Source organism: Pelodiscus sinensis, chromosome 5, assembly GCF_049634645.1.
Source record: "Pelodiscus sinensis isolate JC-2024 chromosome 5, ASM4963464v1, whole genome shotgun sequence".
Taxonomy (NCBI): Eukaryota; Metazoa; Chordata; order Testudines; family Trionychidae; genus Pelodiscus; species Pelodiscus sinensis.
This window is the reverse complement of record NC_134715.1, coordinates 35252184-35269494: the sequence shown is the minus strand read 5'-3', so window position 1 is coordinate 35269494 and position 17311 is coordinate 35252184. Positions and strand designations below refer to the sequence as shown.

Below are 17311 nucleotides of genomic sequence, written 5' to 3'. Positions count from 1 at the left end.
TTGCGCAAGAACACGCATGCAGCGTAGACGCTCCACAAGTTTTTGCGCAAGAATGGCCATGCAATGTAGACGTAGCCATAGTGCTGACCATGGCATCTGGTGCCCCTATCCACAGGTGCAGAACCATTGGAATGACAAGGCCCACTGCCAAGGGCTGGTCTAGAAGCTGGTGTGGGCCTTGGACTGCTGTGGGGCTATGATGCTGTTGACTACTATATGGAGACACGGTCCTTGGGTAGTTGGGTCAAAAGCGGTGCTGTGCCTGCACCCCTGAGTCTGGCACCAAGTTCAACTGCCACTTGAAACAGCTGCCCCGGAACAGCTACATGCAGCTGATCTGTGATGGCCAACTGGCAGCAATCTACGCCGCTGGCTAAATGAACAATGATGTGACATGACTGGGATCACAAGGCGGAGCAAGTCTTGGTGCCTACACATAACTGACCCGCACGATGCGTGAGGCAGGGATTGCCATCCAAACAGAGATTCCCTTGAGTTGGATGGGCAGCTCTGAGGGCTCAGGGATCTTCAGCACCAATGCCCCTGTTCTCAGGCAGAGATCTGTGCCAGGAATCCCTGTCTGGGCTGCCAGCCTGACAGTTGGAGGGAGGAGTCAGTGGGGCTTGTGCTTCGCTGCCCATCTCACAGTGACCACAGGGAACGCTGCCTGGATCCTCCCCTTGGTGCGGTTTGGCATCACTTAGGCAGACTGGGGAGGTGTATGAGCCTGGGCAGCCAGCCCCAACAGCATCATCATGTCCTGCATGCAGGGCCTCTGGCATGGAGGGCACCTGGATCTGGCTGGAAGTCATACCAACCTCCAGGGAGGTTTGTGTAGATTGTGCTGTGCTACTCTATTCCACAGAAGCCAGGGTCCAAGAGCTTGAGGGGGACCAAGAGCTCCCTGACATGGGTCTTTGCTTACCCCCAAATTTATCTTGCTGTTTGCAGGACCATGAACGGTTCTGCACTGTCTTCTGTGGCTTCTTTGCTGGAGCCACTGATGAGGAGCAGGTCGACTCCATAAGGATGAGAACCCCTCTTCTTTCTGGTCCTTGGCTTGCAGATATTGTGTTTGTCACTAATGTGACCTCCTCAAAGCAACTGCTCTATGAATCACTCATTGGCATAGGCTTCCTGCATGTGCTGCAGGATTTGAATCCCCAGCCTATGCAGAGCCCCAAAAGAGACAAGTCGTTAACTCTTGAGGTACTACACTAATAGGGAACTACATACACAAAAACAAAGGAAAATAGTTCAGTAAGAAGGGCTACATTGGGTAGCTGGAGTGAAGGCTGTTCTCTGCACCATCCCTGCTACCATGAAGGAACAGAGGGTGGGGAGATGTGCATAGTGCCCCATACCTGGAGGCACCACTCCAGGAACGGCTAAGGGCGCGCTCCTATGGGTATTACTAAGAGGGGAAAAAAACTTCTGGCACCAGTGCAAGTGGTGAGCATGCACACCTACTGTGGAATGCACATGAGTGATCACTTGCAGAAGTTTCATTTTTATTCCAGTAGGTGGTGTTACTGCATAATGTAATCTACTGTGTAAAGCTCACAAGATAAGCCAATATTAAACTGTTTATAAAACAAAGAGCAACATAGATTCCTTACTTTAAAAAAATCATTTTTCAATTACAGGTTTACTTACACAGAATTGCTCTCTAGGAAAGACATGTGGATGGTTTTACCTTAATGCAAGTTAGTAAAAGGCTGCACACATGGCTATTTCATTCAAGTATTTTTCTACTTATGAAACAAAAAAGGCATGTAGCACAATCTATCCTGATCTAACACTGACAAATCCCATGCAATTGCTTTTAGTGCATTCACTACTTATTTAGGCAACCCTTCATGTTTTTCTCAAGTCAAATCTTTATACTTTTTTTTTAATTCTATAGTGGAAGCTCATTTGCATCCAAGATATTTCAGATGGTTAATACATAAACTGTTTAGGTTTTATACAGATAAAGCCACCAGCTTCTGTGAATCAGTAGGAAATAGCAGTTCAGTGAAGCTTGGGTATCTCTATGTGGCCTGTCACTATCACCACCACAACAGCAGCGACTGGTGAACGTTGTTTAATTCAATGCATGAAGGATCCTCAGTTATTGTGTAATAAAAGCAAACCCTAGACATCTTTTTACTTGACATGAGGGGCTATATGGCCATACTGGTTTGTACCCGTGCAACAATCACTTGTAAAATAAAGTATTTGCATAGGAAAATGCAGCTGAAGTTAGAGTCTCCTTCCCTTAGGCAGGGAGAGGTTTGCAAATGAGTACAATAGCAGGATTGGACCCAGTATTTGTATGATTTATGTGCACAAACTTTTTTTGCCCATGAGAGTCTCTCACCTCATTGGTTTGGGCTCCTTTGGAAAACAGAGAGAAATATTTATCTTAGAGTGATTTAAGAGAGTGCAAAATGGAATAGACAAATACATTTTATATAGGAATGGACCTTTAAGTGAGGGGATGTTTACATTACATTACCCCATCCAAGTTATTAATTCCACTCTTTTTTGAGCAGTACTTATAAAAGGCATGTCTATACTAGGAACATAACTCAACCTATAGTAGGTTGACTGACCGCCACCACAGTAATTTCTGCAGTGCTGCATGGCCACCGTACCGTCCATGGATCAGTGGTGTGCATCTTTGCCAGGAGCACTTCCAGTGATTTAAGAGGGCAGTGTGGGGAACTGCAAGCCTTGTCTCAGATTCACTGGCAAGCTCGCTGCCAGGAATCTGGCTCCCCACAGGCTCTCAGCAGGCTGCTCCCACCCAAATCCTGCCAGGAGCCCAGCAGCCTTGTCAATTACACAGCCCAGTACAAATATATATGGAAAGAGGATAGACACACTTGCTATTAAAACTGTATCTCATCTTATTACATATTCTGTGCTAACCAGACCCTTCCATCATGCACATTTTTTACAGACCTTCCCACCAGCTCAAACATTTTCAGAGCAAACATTTATGCATATCATTACACAGGGAAGTAGACAAGAAGGTACAATAGAAAAGATAGATATGGGGCAACTGAATTACTGGGAAGTTTTCCTTTGTAGGTAACACTTCCTCTATCCTAATAATTTAAAAAAGAAGCCAATTAGACAATGCTAGCATAGTAGCAGATTAACTTACCTTTAAGCTTGAGGGTCAAAACATTCTGCCAAGCGAGCCTATGACCACTGAAGAGAAATGCGATTTTTAATGTGAAACAAAACATGGGAAGAAACCTTTGACAGAGGATTTATTTTGCTAAGATGTGATTTTATCTCCTGGGTAAGAAACAATAAAACCCCGTTAAGTTGTGAACCAACAATGCTATTCTATAGACCAACCCCTGTAACAAATGTTTGTCTACAAAAACATCGTTTTATCAAGAAGTCAAAAGTGGTTTTCAAAGCACCTAAGGCCCAGAAGTTTCAAACACACCTATGCTTTTAACTCACCTGTATCTTGCAGGCTACAACTTCCATTGTAGAAAAGACCTGAGTTGTGAAGTAGAACAGCAGTTTTCTCCCAGTGTTGAGCTGGGATACACTGCCCGGGGGAACAAAATGCCATCCTTAAAGAGACTAAGTAATGGGCAGATCAGCAACCCAAGACAGGTGAAGTAAAAAATAAGGTTTGTATCGGCCTCAACATACCTACTATATGAATTAAGGACAGAGAGCCCATTAAATAAGGACAGTGATGATTGAAGTGGCCTAAAATTGAATGTTACAGGAGCTCTTGTTTTTAAATCTTCCAATGAACCTTTCCAGAGTTTGAGAAAAGTCTAAGATACAGCACAGAATAGGACATGGCAACACAATACCCTTGACCAGATGCCCTAAAACTTAGACAACCTGGAGTAGAGGGGGCTATTTAAAAAGTTTACATTGGGCTGTTCTGACATTTCCTTCAAACTTCAATATCCAAGGGAAGGAAAACATAACCTCGTCTTGCTCTACATGGGACCCAAAAGGAATCTACCACCTAGCAGTCTAAGCATAGAACTAGAGGTTTGGACCATGGTAAACTTTATAGTTGTTTGCTAACTGACAGAACAAAGCCATATATGCTCATTACATATCCAGGTGAAACTGCTCTTTAATATAGCATTGAACAGCCAAAGGAGCTGCATCAACAGACAAAGCTGGCAAAGTCAAGCACTCAGAAGTTAGCACATGCCAGAATCAAGGTTGCCTGTGGAACTTAAACTTGCCCCCCCTTGTGCACGTGCACATTATGACAACCTATGATTACATGATCACACTCTTCCCCTGGCCATCAGGGCCCCAGCCTCATTCAACTGCAAAGCACAAACAATATTCAATTAATGGGATATTATCCATTTATTTTTATCCTCATCATTCATTGTGGTTGCCCAGGCTTTGTGTTACACACCACTCACAAACCCTGCACTGAATATAAAGTTATCCATTTCCTCATAGGCTGTTCTATTGTATCTTAGTTCTTTATTACCTATTAATTAATTTATCTTCACCAAACATACCCCAATGAGGCGAGGTATGTTATGGTCATTAATATTTATTTTAATAAGTAAAAAAAAGTTTTAAAACACTTTATTTTTATATTGTTGAAAGTTATGAACTAAAGCAAACTTCTGCTTAAACAGCATCTTTGTTAACCCCTCTTGTTAACAAAATACCAGCTAAATACAAGGTTGCTATCACATTGGCAGTAAATAAATATCAAACCACTAAAACAGAAGGATCTTTCAACAGAAAACTTGTGATTTTTTTGTAAAGCTCTGTTTTTGCCAACTTTGGCTGTTGCAAATAACTCATGAATGCAAAAGTGGTTCTGAAAGAACATCATTTTGTTTTTCTTGTTAAAGGAAGCAACAAAGCAAAAATGCCACCAGGCTTGAAGTTTTTCTATTAACCACTAATGTTTAAAAATTTCTCGGTTTGTGTAAATGTACAGGTTTAATGGCATAAACAGCAAAAAAGGGGTAAGTTTTTTCCATTTTTGCCCATTCTGGGCGTTCAGCCAAAGAAGTGATAAAAGCTGGTTTGTTCTGAAACATCTTACAAACATATAACAGCTGCAGTCTAAAGTTTTGTTTTAGCTACAAATAAAGTGACTTGTAAGGTTCTTCGCTTTGGTAACGTCTGGAAAGTTTAACATGTAATCAAGAAAGAATTGTAAGTGTACATTTTGAGAGAAGGAATTTGCAAATCTCAAAATATAACCAAGTACTCCCCACTCCCTTTTCCTTAATTCACTTAAGGTTTGTCTTTATAAATATGATTTTATGAACAAATATTCAATCCTAGTCAAAATGAGTTTATTAAAAAGAGGGATTTCCGAATACTGGGCAGATACATTTCACTAATTCTTTACTGTAAAAAGTAAATCAAAGTTCATGAAATGTTACAATAACCTATAACAAATAATAATGGAAAGTTAAGTTGCTTTCAATAATGTTATCAACAAGCACAGAGCCAAACTATATTAGTAGAAACAAAAAAGGTCATGTTGATAATAATGATGCTTAAAATTATGCATACTAAAAACAGATGTGGGACTAAAAATTAATGAATCAAAACTGGTATGGCAGACATTAGGCCTGCCTGACAAAATAATAATAAGGTGAACTATTCCATGTACCATTTTCTTTGTGGATTCTTAAAGACATTTCATGGGGAGAATGGATGGAATCTACTGGAGTGAGCTTCAGCATCATGGCTGTCATTCCCACAATTTCCCTTCGGCCTAACCCTAAGGAATGCCCTCACCACATCAAGTCAGAGAGAGGGATCCACATTACATGGCCATATCTACCAGCAGTTCCAGCTGAATCCCTAAACAGCATCGGAAACAAAAAGGGATCAGTCTAATACCAGCAATAGTTCCTGATCATGGGTATGTCTACATAGCAAAGTGATTTTGAAATAACAGCCCTTATTTCGAAATAACTTTCCTAGCGTCTACACAGCCAAACCGCCATTTCGAAATAAATTCAAAATAGCGGCACTCTTATTTTGAATTTGGTAAACCTCATTCTACGAGGAATAACGCCAAATTTGAAATAGCTATTTCAAAATAAGTGCTGTGTAGATACTTATTTCAAAATAGGGGGCCTCCAGCCTTCGCAGGGTGCCATGGTGGCCACTCCAGCCTCAACCAAGAATACTTCTCTCCTTCCCCCCTGCCCCTGGAGCCCTTAAAGGGGTTGACTCTGGCCACAGTGCCTGTGCCAACTCCAATCCTGCCAGCCCAGAGCCAGCAGTCACTGCCTCTGACCCAGTGGCCCCAAAACATGAGCCAGCATGCCACTGGTAGCCAGCCCTCCACCACTCCCCAGGAGCCATCTGCCAGCTCCCAGGAGCCTTCCAGAGCCTGGAGAAGGTGGGCGCCTTCCTGGTCCAGGGTGGAGATCATGGACCTTATTCAGGTTTGGGGGGATGTCCCCAACGTCCATGATCTCCGCACTAGATGGAGGAACACGGCCGTCTATGGCAGGAGAGCTGCCAGCCTGGCCACCAAAAGCCACATGCGAACCCAGGAGCAGGTTTGCATGACAATCAAGTTGGTCTGGCGAGACCCCCAACCCTGAGCTTCCCCCTTCCAGTTCCTTCCTCTCAGGCTTCCCCCTCCCCTCTCCCACCTCCTTTCCCCAGTCTCACAAGAGTTTCATTCCCTCCCCCCAGTTTTGTTAAATAAAGAGAGTTTGTGTTCATGTAAAATTTTACATTAGAAAGGGGGGTTAGGGAGGGGTAAGTGGAAGGACATGAGGGAGGAATGAGGCACAAGACCCCAGTGGGGCAGACCAGGGAGGCTCTTAGTGGTCCTCAGGCTGGAAGCTCTCCCGCAGGGCCTCCTGGATATTGACAGCCCCCCGATGGACCTCCCAGAGGGCAGCCTGCAGAAAGTGCAGACAGGCTCGCAACAATGCATCCAAGAGAAGCACCAGAGTGCCCAGGGGCAGCTCTGGCTCCATGTTACACAGAGTGCTGTGGTGTCCCGAGTGAGGGCAACCAGAGCACGCAGAGACAAAATGCTTTGCTGTGCCTCATCGAGGTAGACAAGCAAGCAGGGAACCTGAGAACTGGCTGTCCGGGGGGGGGTGGGGGGGGGGAAGAAGAGGAAGGGTGTCCCTTTAAGCACAGACCTCAGATAGCCTCAGGCAGCAGCTCAACACAGTAAGTCCTGACCTGGTACCCTGCTGGAACTGGTTCTGGCCAGCCTTAAACACGATTCAGAGTCTACTCAGTGTAGACGCACTAATAGCAAAATGCTATTTTTCAAAATGCATTTTGTGTGTAGATGTGTTATTTCGAAATAAGCTATTTTGAAATAACTATTTCAAAATAACACTGTAGTGTAGACATACTCTATCTGAATTAACTTTTTTCCTCAAAAAAGGACAATCATCATAGAATCATACAATAATTAGAACTAGAAGGGATCGCATGAGGTCAAGTCCAATCCCCTGAACTCAAGGGAGGACCAAGCACCATCTAGAATGGATTATCCCTGACAGGCGTATGTCTAACCTGCTCTTAGAAGTCTCCAATGACAGAGATTCATATTTAGTAATCTCTAAAAGATGGATCAGAAAGGGTACTTTTCCATATAAAACTCCAGCGAATTGGGATGGGAACAAGAAAGGCTGTTAAAAATGCAAGCCTTAACTAACACTTTACATGTCAGAGTTTTTGTTTTTCCTCCTCCTCCTAATCTGTAATAAAACATTAAAAGGATTTGGAATGGTTTATTTGGAATGGTTTGTTTGCCATGGTATTGGGCAGGCTGAGGTCTCTGTATAGCAGCAAACCCTAGACCTTGTTTACCACTGTTTAATATGTTAACACTTTGGGTTATTTAATTCCTTCAATTTGTACAACTGGTGGCATGATCCCTATTTTACACATGGGATATGGAGGCACATAGATTAAAGCCAAAATGGCCAGAAGTGACAACTAATTTGGGTACTCAATCTGAGAAGCCAAGGACCTGGTTTTTCAGTGTACTTAGCATTGTATATGTTCAGAGCTAAGGTTCAGAGCTAAGGTCACTGACCTCAATGGCAGTTGGAGTACTCACTCCATTTACTAATCAGGCCTCGGGGTTTGATACTCAGAAAATAAGGACCTAAGCTGGGATAAGATCAATTTCCTTTGGACAGCATTCAACTGCTTGACCCACCTTTTCTATTCCTACCAGTTCCCAGCCTCATTTCCCACTCTTTCCAACCTTCACAACCAATGAGGCTGGAGTCCTCCACACCTCTTATTCACTGCCCAACTCATTCATTCCCAGAGCTCAGTCCATCGTTTTTACTGAACAAGGCAAGAATCAGGTGGGAAAAGCAGTATATGACCATGTAATTCGAGACCACATCATAAATAGGGATGTTAAGGATTAGTTGATTATCTGATAAACAAATGCTTATCAGACAGTCGATAGGATAGTCGACTAGTCACACCTCCCTCCCCTTTGCTGCCTCTATTAGGTAGAGGCAGCAAGGGGGGGGGGAGAAAAGAGGGGTACTTCCAAGTGGCAACGCCGCATGGAGTCCTGGGTCAGCTGCTCAGTGCTGCTCTGCCACTTTGAAACACCACGGGGGGGTGTGTGTGTGTGTGTGTCCGTGCCATGTGGAGCCCAGGATCAGTTGGGAAGTCCCTAGCTGACCCCAGGCTCCATGCGGTGCTGCCCCTTTGAAACGCCACTACGGTGTTTCAAAGAGGCAGTGCCACGTGTAGCCTGGGGTTAGCTGGTGAGTCCCCAGCTAACCCTGGGATTCGTGTGGCACTGACCCTTTGAAACACTGCAGTACTGCCCTATCGACTAATCGAACAGCAAATGCTAATAGTCAATTACACGATACTTAAAATCCTTAGTCATAATGCATACACAGAAGGCATCAAATTAAGGTTACACCTGGAACCCAATTATGGCATTTCCTAATTTCTCAGTGTTTGGCTTTACAACCTAAATGTTTTAGCATAGTACTTCTGAAATAAGTACCTACATTTTAAAAAGATATAAATGTACAGGAACCTGCCATTAGAGTGAGATGGAAACGAACTTTACCAGTGGGTTTCACATCTGGCTGCTAGACAACAAAGAAATGTTGAGACTCAGTCACAAATGGATTCTTTTCCAGCTCCTTTAGGGGAGTGTGCTTTAACGGTTACAAACCCTTCTACCACATTCCTCTCCTTCTACCTAGTTCTCCCTTTCTGCTCTTATCCACCCAGTCCCCAATTTTTTGCTATGGCTGCTATTCCTCCCAGATCCTGCTCACCATGACTCCTGCTCTGCTACAGACTCTGCCGCTCCTATTCTCCCATTGCCCAGTTCTCTACCATGTTTTTCTCCCTCTTCCTTTCCAGAATCTGTTCTGGAACTCCACCCCTAATCAGTTACTACCCCATCCGGCCCTCCACCCCTCAGCTTTCATGTCAGGCTTACTCCCCTTCCTCTCCACATCCAGTAGAGAACGCAGAGTGTAAAAAACCCCAAAACACCACAACAACACTGTTCTCCCTCCTCTAGCAACTCAAAGAGACAATTGAGAAACGGGAAAAAAAAAGTCTATTCAGCTGCTGCAGGCCCTGGGATGGAGCATGTTTCAATCACTCTTAACTGTACACATGCACAGTCCATTTGATATATAAAAGCTGTGAAAGGTTTGAGCAAGCGTCAGAGAATGTAACTGTCAAGCCCTAAGAAGTCTCTACTGAACAGATTTTTTTTAAAAGGCTTATAACTTGGATACATGCAAACATTTCTTTATCAGAAGGGCAAATTGACATCACACCCTTACTCCAAGTGACCGCTCTGAGCCCTTGTTCCACAGAATGGCGAGGTTCTCAACAAAGAAGATGGAAATTTCCATCCCTAATAGCTTAACTTTGACAAACTTATATGTAACTTCAAACAAGAATTTATAATAGAAAATGCTTTTCAAGCTTAACTACAGTTGTCAGTAAAATATCACCTACCACCAAAAATAATCCAGACTAATAAAAGTATACTTTTATTCTTCAGAGAGACCAGGTAACTCTTTACACATTTAAAAAAAATCTTTAATACGCTCTTCTACATCTCTCTGATCCTTAATAGAATAATCTATCTGGCTAAAATTTGGTGCAATTTCTCAGCATATAAACAGCTCTTTTTTTTTTAAAAGAGTTATTACTGTACACAAAATAGGTGGAGTCATTTATGAAGTGCTTTCCTTTACTCTAATTATCCCTACAAGCAGATGTCATGGGTCAAAAAAGGACAAAGATGACAGGCAGAGGCTTGTACCATAACAAAATGAATACTCTAAGGCTACGTCTACACTGGTCCCTTCTCTGGAATAGGCATGCTAATTTAGAACTTTGGAATAGGGAAATCCGTGGGGGATTTAAATATCCCCCACGGGATTTAAATAAACATGGCCGCCGCTTTTTTTCCGGCTTGGGGAAAAGCCGGGAAAGAGCGTCCAGACTGGCGCGATCCTCCGGAATAAAGCCCTATTCCGGAGGATCTCTTATTCCTACTTGCAAGTAGCCTAAGAGTGTTCTTGATATAATCGTCTTTGCCCTAGCCACAGTTTTCATAACATTGTCATGAATCCCTTTGAAATTAAATGTCACTGAAGTCAATGGAAGAATCACAATGAATTAATTTCATTAGATCCAATGTGGATGCTAGTGGAAAAAAAACCCAGATGTATTCGCTGGAGTTGGATTGAATGGCATTTAATTCTCTCAAGTGTATTCAAAGTTACCTTACAGATAGGAAAAACTTTAAAAAAACAATGAATAGTCCAGTAGCACCTTAAAGACTAAGAAAACATGTAGATAGTATCATGAGCTTTTGTGAGTATAACCCACTTCCTCAGATGACAGGATCGGACCCAATCCTTTCCAAGAACATTAATAGTATTTGGATTTAGAGAACCAAAATGCTTCAAAACTAGAGATTTTCTTGAAAGCTGCAAAGTAATAAATGAACCCCAAAAGGTCAGGACTGGAGATCACGTTTTCCCAGTTTAAGGTAATATCTTGCACATAAAAGGTTTCATGCACATAATGGATTGAAATAAGTATTAGGAGCAGAAGATACAATCTCTTTTTAAATGTTCTATTGTCTGTTTCACTACCTTAAATCTTATTTCAGCAGTTTTAGATTTTTTCACTTGACTACGTACATAAGGTTCTATTTACTGTATACCAGTGGTCCCCAACCATTTGAGGTTGCCGGGCACCAGGGGGCGTGGCCGTTTGCCCAACGGGGGCCAGGGGGTGGGGACACTTGCGTGCCCAGGGGCGGCCCGCCCCCAAAGCCGCGCGCCCGGGGGCCGGCACTCCCCCTGCCAAGCGCCGCGCGCCCGGGGGCCGGCGCGCCCCCCGCCAAGCGCCGCGCGGCCGGCGCTCCCCCCCCCCCCGAAGCGTCCCGCGCCCAGAGCGCGGGCGGCCAATCCGCGGCACTCCCGGGGCCGGCGCTTACCGTGCGCCATGTGCCCGGGGCTAGGCCAGCCCCGAGCACTTGGCGGGCGCATACAAATGCCCCCGCGGGCACCATGGCGCCCGCGGGCACCGTGTTGGGGACCACGGCTGTATACAATAATGATATAACTATGAAGAGAGACAAGAAACCCAGTCACAGAATACGCCTTCAAACTCCTCCATAATGGCTGAAAAAAAAGCAAACCAATCCTAGTCAAAGTTCAAAAAGCTGGTATGTCTACAGAACTCACTGCTCTGTGGCTGTCTTACCACCTGCACTGTAACTATAAAAGGCAGTTCTCTATTAAGGCATTTACTGGACGCCAATCAACATAAATTAAAGTTCTAGTCACACAATGATGAATAAATTCTTCCTAGAAGCCTCAAATTCCTATAAATGTTTTCCACCCATTGGCACCTTCATATAAAGAACCAAAAGAGATATCCTAAGCTTCCACCAGAATCATTGCAAGATCTCTAGCAATCACTGTAGAAATAGATGAATTGTTTTACTGTGTCTTGTAGGCCAGTGTTTTTTAACCTTTTTTTATAAAGTACCACTTAAACAAAAATTATAAGTTCCCCCAGTACCTACAGTTTTCAGACAAATTTTTTTTCTACCATTGCAACACATTTGTTTAAACAACTTAATCGTAGCAGGCGATGAAATTTTTGGGTGTAAAAAATAGAAAAATAATAAAGCACTATAAAACTTAAAAATTCAGTTTTCTTCAAGTTTCAGTTGTGTTGATGTACCCCTAAGAGTACTTGTACCACTAGTTGAGAAACACTGTTGTAAGCTATGTATTTAAATTTTTAAGTAAATGTTCTCAGCTAAAAGTATACTATTTCATTAAAATTCTGAAAACATTGTTTTTTCAAACAATTTAACAAATTTATTACAAGTGACAGCATATTTATTGCATGTGTGAGCAAATGACTCAAGACAGCTAGATTTACACAAAAGAATTTATAGTTAAAATTTCTGTTTCAAAATTCTTCTGAAGCAGTTTGTATAGTCATTCCGGTAGGCTAGCCTTTGCAATTGTCAAATCCTTCATCTACCGCATAATTTTGAAGATCATACTTTATAAGTAACTGCCTGAACAGATGGACATTACAAGAACTAAGCAGCTATATTATAAAATAGGCTGCAGAATGAGAAACGGTGGCGTTAAGTATTTGACAAAATTTAAAATGGAGAAATTTGTTGGTTCTGTCTTCAAGGATTGGAGGTACTTGAATTAGTTATGTTAGATAAAAGACTCACCTGATAGGAAATTATGTACAAGTGTAATTATCACACCTCTCCTGTGAAAATGCTCCTGTTGAGAGACTGGATGATCATTAGTAATGGGATACAAAGCATTTCCTCTCAGAATCCAAGTGCCAGTGTGACCCAGGTGAGTAGTGATCAGAAGTTACCAAAGGGTGGCATTTTTATATCTTACTAGTTGATTTACCCAGCATTGCTTGGGTCCTAAATCAAATAAATTTTATTTTTCTTCATTTAAATCATTGGGGTGGGACTGTGGGTGAAGGGCAGGCTGCCCCGGGGAGAGAGGACGAAATGCAGCCTTCTCTCACCGCAGCAACTTGGGGCCAGGTGAGAAGCACCAGTCCATGGCCACAGCAGCTGCAAGTGGGCACAGCCGGGGAGAAGTGCATGTCCCCTGGATGGGGAACAGACAGACACACACACACTTTCTGGCCCTTACTGCCCGCGGTGGCCATTCTACAGTATATCTCCCTACTACTAGCCCCCTACCTTTCCATTTTACGAGAAAAACAAATTCCAGGCACATCCCATTGTCTTGGCACAACCAACCCTGACTTTAAGTTATGATAAAAGGAAACTGTATATCAAATTTGGTGATCCTAGCTCTTATCGTTTAGGAGTTCTTGAACAAAAGGACTCACAGATGGATGGAAAGACAGACACGCATTTCTAAAATATATAGTAAGAAGATCTGAAAAGAGTATCACCTCACTTCAGGTTCTGTTGAATGGAGGTCAACATCATGAAGCATTAATGAGCTGCATATGCTGTCAGTCAAAGACAGACCAAATACAGGTAACATCCTACCTTGTCACATGAAGAGGAAGTCTCTCTGTATCAGTGTTGCCATGACAATAGCATACCTCAGGAACACAAAAACTGCCATGGATTAGGGATGTTAGATGGCAGGAATTTGAACAGCCTTGTAACCGCATGAAATCTTTGCAGTTACATGACTACTCACTCCCAGGGAGCCTCCTACCAACGTGCACTGCTGACTCTGATACAGCGGCAACAAGGGTCGGGGGGACGGGGAGAGAGAGATGCAAGTAGTCAACAAGATTAACTGATAAGCTTAGGCTTATTGGTTAATCATCTAGTCAACTACTTGCTAACATCCCTACCAAGGATGGAGGTTTCTTTGTATTTCTGAAACACACAAAACTGCCAAGGAAGACATTCAAGAATCCATATTTGCCTGTGAATCAACATCAGGTAACAAGGAGCAAGTTGTTTGTCAATGCGTCTACTGGACTTTCAGTGACATCAATGGGAGCAGTGTGCATCCACAGGCAGTCAGCATATTAAGAGTGATTGGCAGGTATTTACTGCTTTCCTTACATTGTTTTAGCTGCTTTGCTTTGACAGAGAGACACAAGAAATCTCAACTCAAGTCCTGGTAAGTAAATACAGAGGAAGTGATTTTCAATTATTTTGTTTCTGAAGTTTACATGCTTCACTAATTTGAGATCTTAAACAGTCTTTTCAACTCTGCTTTTCTGAACTAAACCAAAGCATCTCAGTTCTCCTTTAAAAAGTTATTTTTAGGTTAGACTGCAGTATCGAGGATTAATTGCTCCTTTCATATTTGATGCCAGGATACTTGTTCTTCAGTTGTAGAGAAGAAGCATGTGAGGAACAACCACCAGTGGAAGAAAGCGCTGAATTAATATCGCTTTCCTTCTCACTGTGCAGAGGTTGTTTTCAGTGGCATGGGGTTGTCTGGGGTTCAGCATCTACAATATTCACTACTAAAACATAGGATGAGTGCAAAACAATCAGGAAAAATAATCATTCCCTGCTTGTGGCACATAACTGTCAAGCATTCTGGGTTTATTCCAGATGCAATCCATTCCAAGCATCAAAGATGTTCAAATGAGCTACTAATATAATAGAAAATCAAAGATTCAAAGACCCCAATTCAATCAGAAATTGACTTCTAATTCCAGTCACTGCTCAGCTTTGGAGGGTGGAGGGGGAGATAGGATGTGCGTGCGAGTGTGTGTTTTTAAACCTTAAGCAAAACAACGATGGAGATTTCATCCAGCAACACAACAGGAACCTCTGTTTCTATACAAAGGAAAGCTGAATTGCCCAAGCAGAAAATCTACAAAATAAAAATCTTTAAAGGGAAGCTGAAGAATAAATAAAACTGGCATTTTTAAATAAAACCAAACAATCCTTGAAAATATTAGGAAACATTTTTATAAAAAAATACTGGAAGAAATATCACTATTCAACACTTCACAAGACATTTATAAAAGTTCAGTAGATGAGAAGTACAAGACACCTAGAGCCAAATTCTAGCCCAGATGAAGTCCATAGCAAAATCCCCTGGACTGTAGTGAGGCCAGGATTTATTCATATGCATCAAGTACTGTACAACCAGTTTACAGAGCTGGCTTTTCTACGAACAAATACCACACAGCTGCAACACGTGTGAATCACTTTCTCTTTAGAAGCTGTATTCTGGAGATGATTTCCTATAAGACGTTCTCGGCACCTCATCACTTACTGTTTAAAGATCCGCTGGCAAAGCAAAGCTAAAACACGATTTTTCAGTTACTGAACATAGTGTTTACAAGGTGAAATGTATCCAGATTTCTCTAGAAGCGCTTTTCATGGCTTTCTCCCCTTTCTCCAAATACTACCTCAATGGGGCTGTTTCAGTATTCATACTGAATTTACTGTAATAAAACTTGGCTTTCCCTAGTCATGAACAACACAGTTAACAAGCACTGGGCAAGACTCTCTACTTAAAAACAATACATGTCTATGTAAACAGAAGTTCTAGATCAAATATGGATCACTGCCACTTTCTGCTTTCCGTAAAGCATTAGAAAGAAGTGACAACATAGAATTGTTTCTTGTTTTTCAATCCAAACAGCAAAGATAAAAGTGTTTTAAATATATCTGACAAGTCAAAAATAAAAATACTAGAAAATTACTCCCAGGAATGAGTGGGGAAATTTAAAACAAATAGAAAAAATAGAGCTCTATTTATTCAATATTACACCAGTTTACTTATGAATCTAGGGGAGGAAGAAAGAGATGCCAGTATGGACAGCTTTTTTCCTTCCATAAATACAATGCAAGTCTATATCATCATCATGCAAAATCAAATTGCATTTCTGAGTCCTGACCCATTATATTGGCAAAAGAAACTAATATCTACATGAAGTATAAAGGGTGATTTGTTCAGAGTTTAAAGGGAAGTGTTAAAGTAAAAAAAAAAAATTAAAAAAATAGTTTTTTAAATTGAAAAAGATCAAAGCAAATGACTCCTCTTCAATTCTTATTCACAGCTTGGGAAGATAACCTCTTCTTGATGTTCCCAGTCTGCTCTGCCATCCTTCCTGGTGAATGAAAGCTGTCAGAAGGCATTTTAGCTCTTTGCCATCAGATTCTGTATCCCATCTGCCAAGTACAGTGATGTGCTAAATGCGGGCAGGCAAAGTATCTGAAACTGCTTGCAGAAAGCATAAGCAATTAAAAAAAAAAGTCATCTTGACCCTAGTTGCTGGAATGACTCCCCTTAGTAAAAACAAGACTTAAAAAAAAGATACAGAGAAAAAAAGGCATAGGACCAGAGAGAGAACTAATGACTCAAATGTAATCAGCGTGGGGGAAAACCACCCCGGTGAGTGCCTCCACGGCCCCCTCTGAATCCACCTCTTTCACCTCGGAAATTAGTTCTATTTCTTTCTCTGCCTCTCTCTCCCCGACCAGCTGAAGTTCCGCCTCTTCCTCCTCCTCTGGGTGCTCCACCTCCTCGGTCTGACTTGGATTTTGGAGGTGGAGATTTAGGTCGAAGTCTCTCAATCTCTTCCGTACAACCAGTGAGATGAGAATTTGGAGCAGTGAAGTATGAGGCATAGGTTTCTGCATTGAAATTACTGTTTGTGAGAGTGGGTCCCACGGTCAGCCAGCCTAAAGAAAATAAAAACCCACACAAGGTAGAAGATTAGCAAGAGCAACAAACTAAATGTTATGCTTTAAGGACATACTCAATTTTCTTAACATCTTTGTGTGGATGTTAACCAAAGGTCTAAGTTGACAGCAATGTTTTCTGAAAAACAATTCTGTTAGGTCTATGAGAAGCCGTGTGAACTCTTCTTAAAAATAGAAATGTGCATGGGAAAGTTGCCAACTTGTGGAAACATGAACATTTCAGTTTGAAATGTACACCAGTATCAATACCAAGGCAGGCGAGGTAATATCTTTTCTTGGACAAACTTCTACTGGTGAGAGACAAGCTTTTGAGATTCACAGAGCTCTTCTCTTTCATTAACAGAAATTGGTCCAATAAAAGATATCACCTCACCCGCCTTGCATGTCTCATATCCTGGGATAAATACAGCTACAGAAACACTGCAAACAACTGGGCTGAAAAGGCATGTATGTGAATGTGTAGTCCTCATATTAACTAATTTATGTAAAAATGAAGATATCAGTCAGGGAAAATGAAGTTACCAGAAAGACATTGAAGAGTAAGAGTGCACCTCATGATTCTACAAGCTAAATAAGTTGCCCAGTATTTTACTCACCAAAGAATTC

The 17311-nt window shown here is 42.1% G+C and overlaps 1 protein-coding gene across 1 annotated transcript in view; it reads right to left on the bottom strand.

The window, feature by feature from the left end:
* Nucleotides 1–14943: 14943 nt before the first annotated feature.
* Nucleotides 14944–17311, bottom strand: part of METTL14 (methyltransferase 14, N6-adenosine-methyltransferase non-catalytic subunit) — a 37211-nt gene continuing 34843 nt past the window's right edge. The window contains exon 11 of the mRNA XM_006112610.4: nt 14944–16684. Coding sequence (XP_006112672.1) covers nt 16371–16684 — 314 coding nt within the window. The 3' untranslated portion in view covers nt 14944–16370. The remainder of the gene's footprint in view (nt 16685–17311) is intronic.